This window comes from Phoca vitulina, unplaced genomic scaffold (genome assembly GCF_004348235.1).
Source record: "Phoca vitulina isolate PV1807 unplaced genomic scaffold, GSC_HSeal_1.0 scaffold62, whole genome shotgun sequence".
NCBI classification, from domain to species: domain Eukaryota; kingdom Metazoa; phylum Chordata; class Mammalia; order Carnivora; family Phocidae; genus Phoca; species Phoca vitulina.
Window position 1 is genome coordinate 5,683,066 of NW_022589765.1, and position 7,730 is coordinate 5,690,795.

The 7,730-nt window shown below is 44.4% G+C and overlaps 1 protein-coding gene across 1 annotated transcript; it reads right to left on the minus strand.

The window, feature by feature from the left end:
* Positions 1 to 310: 310 nt before the first annotated feature.
* Positions 311 to 541, minus strand: LOC116623850 (small nuclear ribonucleoprotein G-like). The gene has a single exon (XM_032391355.1). The coding sequence runs from the start codon at positions 539 to 541 to the stop codon at positions 311 to 313; it is 231 nt and encodes a 76-aa protein (XP_032247246.1).
* Positions 542 to 7,730: the final 7,189 nt, after the last annotated feature.

The window sequence follows — 7,730 nt, forward strand, 5'->3', positions numbered from 1 at the left end:
ATAAATATATATTTTTAGAAGAAAGTAGGGGAAAAGGTAGGAAAGGGATAAGGACAGAAGGAGGGAGGGAGGAAAGGGGGAGCAAGAGAGGGGACTCTCCCCCTATGACTGGTTATTTGTAAATTTTTATTCTCCTTGTATTTCTTTTTTTTTTTTTTTTTTTGCATTTTTGACTATTGTAAAAGTTTATTTAACAAAAAAAGTTCAATATGAAAATGCACACGACCTGATTTTTATATAGTAGTAAAACAGGTACTATGGAGGGGACATGTGGAAGCAGTTGATTTCTTCTGATGAACACACCCATTGTTTATACCCGCTCCAAGGCTTCTAACATGATGACACTATGTCCTCGTATTACCACCATTCCAATATTGTTCTGTTGTCCACTAGTTGCCATCTCCACACATTCATCTATCCCAAGATTCATAAACGGATCGAACCCCCACAATATTCCTTGGACATGTCTGCCACCATTTAATTTCAATGATAATTTCTTGTCCATAAACTTTTTCAACTTGGGAAGGTGAGCTTTGCTCATGGTGTCTACTCAGCGAGCTCAAAGATGCCTCCAAACGGAATTCGTGGTGTCCCTCACGCTCCCGCGGTAGGCCCCTCTCTTTGTATTTCTAACACACTTTGCTTTGTATATCTTTAATTCATTTGTTGTATGCATTAAGGTCCATGATTGTCACACGTTCTTGGTGGAGTGTACCTATGGTTTTTAAGATTTCATTTTTAAGTAATCTCTACACCCAACGTGGGGCTTGAACTCACAACCTTGAGATCAAGAGTCTCACGCTCCACCAACTGCGCCAGCCAGGCCCCCTGTGTGTACCTTTTATCAGTATTACACATCCCTTTGGCTCTTTTAATATTCTTAGCTCTGAATTATATTTTCCTCTGATTCAAATGGGGCTCTTTTTATGCTAGCCTTTGGACAACTCAAAGTTTCACTATTTCTTTGCTTACTACTATTTCTTATATTCCACAATGTTCCTCTTTTAGGGATTCATTTTCCAGTTTTCTGTAATACCTACCTGAGTAATTCATAGAGGTTCTGAATATGTCTGCAATGTGTTCTGAATATGCCTAAAAATTAGAATCTGAAAATTGGAGTTTTGTTCCCTATGTTATTTCACTCCCCCACCCCTTCACCACTTAGGGTCAATTGTACTATTTATCCATTTTGGTTCTTCTCTTATGTTGTAGATTTTCTCCAAATATTGTTCGTAATCCTTTGTTGTCCATATATATTAGTGAATAAGGGGCAAATCCTTAGCAAAGATAGCTTGCCTGGGTTTCCTGTGCAGTTTTGTGTCTCCCAACTAGCCTGTCTTCTGAGCAGGAAGGTTGTATGTGTTGCTTTAAAGTGGGTGGGTATGGAGGCTTCACTTTATTTTATTTGTAAAATTTATGTATTTTAAAGAGAGAGAGTGTGCGTGCGTGCGAGGAGGGGGAGGGGCAGAGGGAGAAGGAGAGAGAGTCCTCAGGCAGACTCCCCAGTAAGCCAGGAGCCTGACGCAGGGCTGGAAACCAGGACTCTGAGATCGTGACCTGAGCGGAAATCAAGAGTCAGACGCTAACTGACTGAGCCACCCAGGCGTCCCTGGAGGCTTCACTTTAAAGTGGGTGGGTATGCAGGCGACAGAAAGGCTGTTCCTCTGAATCCCTGCAAATTGCCAAAACAATTTTACTTTGACAGCACAGGATTTGAGTGTATTTCTCTCCTGGCTGGAGGTGCTTCTCTTTTTTTGTTTTTCCGTATATTTTGTGGAAGTTTAGATTATACATACCAAGGTCTGCTGTGTGTGTGTGTGTTGTGTGTTTTCTAGAATCCTACACTCACACAAGCCAACTTTGGGAAGTCAATAGCTCACCTCAGTGTGAAAGTTTAAGCTTTAACTTTGGAATGAGTCGAGGGATGGAGGGGCAGGGCTGGTCACAGAGAGGCTGAGCTGATCCTTCTTTTCTGAATGCAATTCTTTAATTGAATGGAGGGAAACCCCCCCCCCCACACACACACACTGCTTTTTCTATTCATTCTGAGATTTGACTTTCTCTGGATTTGCTCCAGTAATTTTCTCTTGCATGTTTTAGATGGGGCTCCTCCTCCTCTCTTATCAATAGGATTATATCTGATTTCTATCCTCAAGGAATTCTTCACAATTTCTGAACTGCTGATGGTACACTTTCCTTTAATGATACCACTCTTGGTCCTTTTAAAAGATTTGGGGAGGAGAAGATAGGGACGGAGTTACCAGTGCTTAAGGCTGTCCTCTTGATCTAATCTGGCCAAAGTAATTTTCTTATGTCAATTTGCCTGAGGCAAGGAGAGTGGCTAGGACTCTGAGAGGCAAGGGGAAAGGGCCTTTTGCAGCCCTGGCTTCTGATTACTCAGGACTACTAATTAAGGCCCATTAGGATTTAGAAAACTTGTATCTGCATATCAGTGCTTCTGAGAGAGCCAAGTTGGCCGCTAGCAGTCGGAACCCTCCGAGTAGAAAACTTGCACACACACACACACACACACAAAAAGTGACCCTCAGGGTAAATTAATTAGAAAATGGCACCCCTCTGGACAGGCCAATTGTAAAAAAGCTTGCCTTTCTCTGCTGATAGTGGCATTCTTGCATGAGGGCACAAGGCTGGCAGGCTACAGGCTCCTCTCACCGTCCTCCCACATACACCTTCAAATGCGCACCCTTGTGCAGGACATATCCTGCAGAACTGTATATAGCAAACGGTAGCCTCGGCTAATGTCAATTACAACAACCAGAGACAAAGCCTCCACCTTCTGGGGCTTCTCCCAATTCTACCCGCTCACACAGGGCTGAGAGGTCAAGTTCAAGGTCAGAGAGACTTTGCTCAAGTAGGCCTCCTGTGACAGCAGCCTCCACCCTCTGGGGCTTCTCCCAATTCCACCCGCTCACACAGGGCTGAGAGGTCAAGGTCAAGGTCAGAGAGACTTTGCTCAAGTAGGACTCCTGTGACAGCAACCTCTGCTCCCCACCACCCTCTGCCCCAAGAGACAGGCTTCTGACTTCCCTAAGCCCTTGCAAAGCCAACATTGTAGAGTAGCCAGAGATCATGCTTCTAACAATCGGGGAACTCTGGTTTTAAAGACTAGGCCCTCTTCACTGGACATAGATCCACCGTCAGCTTCAAGAGGAGAGGTCCTTAATGCAAATGCCACCAATAGCCCTCGGAGACCATCAACCACCACTAGACCTCTCCAGGAGTTGTCCCCAGGAACTAGGGACAAGGCTTCTACTGACCACGCTAGAGTACCCCCTCCCTCGCCTGCCCCCACAACCTACCCACTTACCCAACCTGGGTAACTTCCACAAGCAGAACCGGCCATATCATGAGCATCCAGAGATCTCTCTCTGGTTCAGTTTCTACAAATAATAAACCTCTTTGCTGGGGTAACATATGTGAAGCACTTAGAACAGTCCATACTATGTTGTGAGTGCTTCTGCTAGTGCTAGCTAGCATCGTTTAGTTACCTGTCAACCTGCTTCCCGTTTTCACAAGTTATGCTTTCATGTAACATTTATCTCTTAGTTTCATGGAAGGTGGAGTCTACATTCCGATTTTTTTTTCCTTTTGTTTTCAGGTGATTTCTGTACTTCACTCCTTACAAAATTTTTTATTTTTTATGTAGTCTTGTCTGTCAATGGATTGCCAAAATGTACTAGATAAAAATCAGCAGCTCTTCCTTATAAAAGTTCTAAGTACAGGGGGCGCGTGGGTGGCTCAGTCAGTTAAGTGTCTGCCTTTGGCTCAGGTCGTGATCCTGGGGTCCCGGGATTGAGCCCCACATCAGCAGAGAGCCTGCTTCTCCTTCTCCCTCTGCCCCTCCTCCCTTCTCGTGCTCTCCCTCTGTCAAATAAATAAATAAAATCTTGTTAAAAATTCTAAGTACAATAGAATAGAAGAGAACTTTCTAAACATAGGAAAGAGTATCAAAAAGCCATGGGCAGGGGCTCCTGGGTGGCTCAGTCGTTAAGCGTCTGCCTTCGGCTCAGGTCTTGATCTCAGGGTCCTGGGATCGAGCCCCGCATCCGGCGCCCTGCTCTGCCGGAAGCCTGCTTCTCCCTCTCCCACTCCCCCTGCTTGTGTTCCCTCTCTCGCTGTGTGTCTCTCTCTCTGTCAAACAAATAAATAAAATCTTTAAAAAAAAAAAAAAGCCATGTGCAAACATCATGATCAAGTTATCTCCCATCAAATTCAGGAATAAGGTTCAGATGTCTTCTGTGGTGTTTTGAAGGTTCTAAAATGTAATAAACCAAGAAAATGAAATAAGTCGTATAAATCTAAAAGGAATAAAGAGAAAAAGAATAATTATTTACAGATGATATGATTACATGCATTGAGAATCCAAGAAATGCAATTTAAAAACTACTAAAACTAAGAAGCCTGTATGGTGGGCATCTGCTGCTTTGGTTTGCCCAGCATTTCTTCCCTGCTTCCTCTTCCTTTGGAGAGCTGTTCCTCCTTCACTGACCATAGTCCTGGTGGGACAGGTAATGATAGTACTTTGCCCCATTCACCCTCCACACACATGGCTGTGCACGTAACCCAGAGATCAAACTCTGCTGGACACAGTGGCAGCTCCAAGCAGGTAGGCATGTGTCCTAGGCCAGAGATATAAGGCCTTCCTTGGAATAATCCAAATCAGAGGTAAAGAAGTAGCTTTCTCTTTTCTTTGGATATTAAACTGTAAGGATGTGACCCCAAAGCAGATGGTATCGTATCCACGTCTCTACCATGTGAAAGAGTCTTAGAGAATGAGGCAATATAGAGAGGAGAGAAGCAGAGAAGAGAGATGGAGAGATGACTGAGAATCTGGTCATTTGAGTCTCTGGATCCTGGTGTGTCTGAGATATGTCCTGTCCTTCCCAGTTATAGAAGCCAATAAACTCCATTTGCCTCAAGCTTATTCAACTTGGGTTTCTGACACTTGCAAACAAGAATCCTAACTAATACAAGCGGTATGTAAGATAAATATACTGAGTCCCAAAGCTTTCGGTTTTTTCTTTTCTTTTCTTTTCTTTTTTGAAGTATTATAAAATAAATCCTTCTTGTTTTATTTTCCAACATTTATTATAAAAATTTTCAAATGTACAGGAAAGTTTAAAGAAGTTTATAGTGAATAACAATATACCCACCACCTAGATTTTATAATTAGCATTCTATTATTATATTCCAATAGCTTTCTTTTATTTTAACAATAACGGAAATAGAGACAGGAAAAAAAACCTAACCCATTCACAAGAGTAGAAAAAGAGATGTGTGAAACACCAACTGGCACAAATAAAGCCCCCACAAAATTCTGCTTTTTCTTTTCTTCTTCTTTTTTTTAACTTTAGTTTTAAGTAATCTCCACACCCAACCTGGGGCTCCAACCCACAACCCCAAGATCAAGAGTCCGCGGCTCCACCGACTGAGCCTGGCCTTGCTTTTTCTAGACAAAGGATCAGGAAATGAGTGACCCGGCAATACAGAAAATTTTAGACAGATCTACTCTAGCCAAATGCCATGGAAAAAAACTATGGCTTCACCTTCACCCACGTCAGCAATGGGCAGGGCGGGGAGTCTAGACTTCCAGCCTTGGCAGGTTATAATGAGGCTCCCACCCCGACCCCATCACCCACTTGCCCCACCCCTCGCGCCTCAGGGAAGACCACCTGGGGAGCTTGACGCCCCTCTACCCCCCCATCCCCCCACTGGGGTGGTGTCAGAGGAGACCCAGCGGAGAGTCAGGATTTCAGTCACCGTAGGTTTTGCACAGAACAACCTTGGCTGACCTACTGATGTTCCATAGGTGGTATTATTAAAGACAGAGAAACTCGGGACTTTAAGAAATGTATCAATATCAGAGGGCCGCCTGGGTAGCTCAATCTGTTAAGAAATGTATCAATATCAGATACATTGTGAGTTTTCTGTTTTTGCTTTTGACGCCAATCAGGCCCCTGTTAGGTGAGTGGGGTTTTCCCTGAAGGGATTGATCAGATCCGCTGTCAATCAATCATCCTTGAAACCCGTTAACTGCACCGGAACTCCGGGTTGGGTGGGCAGGACTTAGCTAGAAGAAAGCCCGCCAATTGCCCCATGAAAAACGATTGTCGGTGGTCAATTGTTCCTATTCGGAGTCGTCGGGTTCTGATCATAATAGATGGAAAACCAGTAACCACAACAAATCCTGTTGGTCCTGGGATGGTGAGTTAAACAGGCCCTTAGAGATCGTGGAAAGCGGAGAGGGTATCCTTTAGGAGCTTACTGGCTGTGGGCCTGCCTTCGAGCCAAGAGACTCTATCTAAGCCAAAGCTCATCTCTGGCTATTTTAAGTTATTTTGTTGTACTTCTTTTCGTTATGCCCAAACGTTCAAAAGAGGTATGTTGCTATAGAAGTTAGAGCCTTTACTCACCAGCGATATGGAGAAGTTACGGAAAAGCATGTTAGAGCCATAGTTACCTGCAGAGAAAATTCTCAGCCAGGTGGTGACCACGATGGGGCAGGGACCCCCAAAACCTTGGCTCTGTAGCCTGATGAAGAGGCCAATATAGAAGATAGAGACCTGGTTCGGATCTCAGTGAGATCAGTGAGACCCTCCGAAATAGCTGGAGGACACCTTGATGGGAGTCTGTTGGCCTTGAAGCACCACCCCCCGGGGGGGGGGCGGTGAGTGGGGGGGCACAAGCCATAGTAATTTAGGAGGGCATGGCAGATTTCCAATTTAAGATGTTAGTCTGAACAATTGCGCTTTTTCTCCCCAAGTTAACATTAAATGAAAGAAGAAAACTAAATATTAGAGCTGTAACCATAAGGGATGATGGGTAAGGGTGTGGTTAGCTGGCCAAAATTGTGAGGATTTTCTTGAAGATATGAAACAAATAGGGTGCAACTGATTGAGAAGCCAGAGTCAATGAATCCAGAACACCATACAGATGTGGGAGAGGACTGCTGTAAACATGAATTCTGTTTTCTAATGTAGCCTTTTAAAGACAGACTATGTCACAGTAATCAGAATCAGAATGGGAGTGATGATGTGGCCATCTCAGAAGATAAATGGTGAGTAAATGAACTAGTAAAAGTGAAATACAGAGTTAAATACAAATAATTGTTAAGAATACGTCTAGGAGGGGCGCCTGGGTGGCTCAGTCATTAAGCGTCTGCCTTCTGCTCAGGTCATGATCCCAGGGTCCTGGGATCGAGCCCCGCATCTGGCTTCCTGCTCGGTGGGAAGACTGCTTCTCCCTCTCCCACTCCCCCTGCTTGTGTTCCCTCTCTTGCTGTGTCTCTGTCAAATAAATAAATAAAATCTTTAAAAAAAAAAAGAATATGTCTAGGAAGGGGCGCCTGGCTGGTTCAGTCTGTAGAGCATGCAACTCTTGATCTCAGGGTGGTGAGTTCCGGTCCTACTTTGGGCATAGAGCTTACTTAATAAAAAAAAAAATGTGGGCACCTGGGTGGCTCAGTCAGTTAAACCTCGGACTCTTGATCTCAGCTCAGGTCTTGATCTCAGGCTCCTGAGTTAGTTCCCCGCCTTGGGCTCCAGATGGAGCCCACTTAAATTAAAAAAAAAAAGAAAGAAAGAAAAAGAAAGAAAGTGGGCGCCTGGGTGGCTCAGTTGGTTAAGCGACTGCCTTCGGCTCAGGTCATGATCCTGGAGTCCCGGGATCGAGTCCCGCATCGGGCTCCCTGCTCGGCAGGGAGTCTGCTT

Bases quoted from the DNA above. Each gene is read 5' to 3' on its own strand.
- LOC116623850 (XM_032391355.1), bottom strand. From the start codon at position 541: ATGAGCAAAGCTCACCTTCCCAAGTTGAAAAAGTTTATGGACAAGAAA.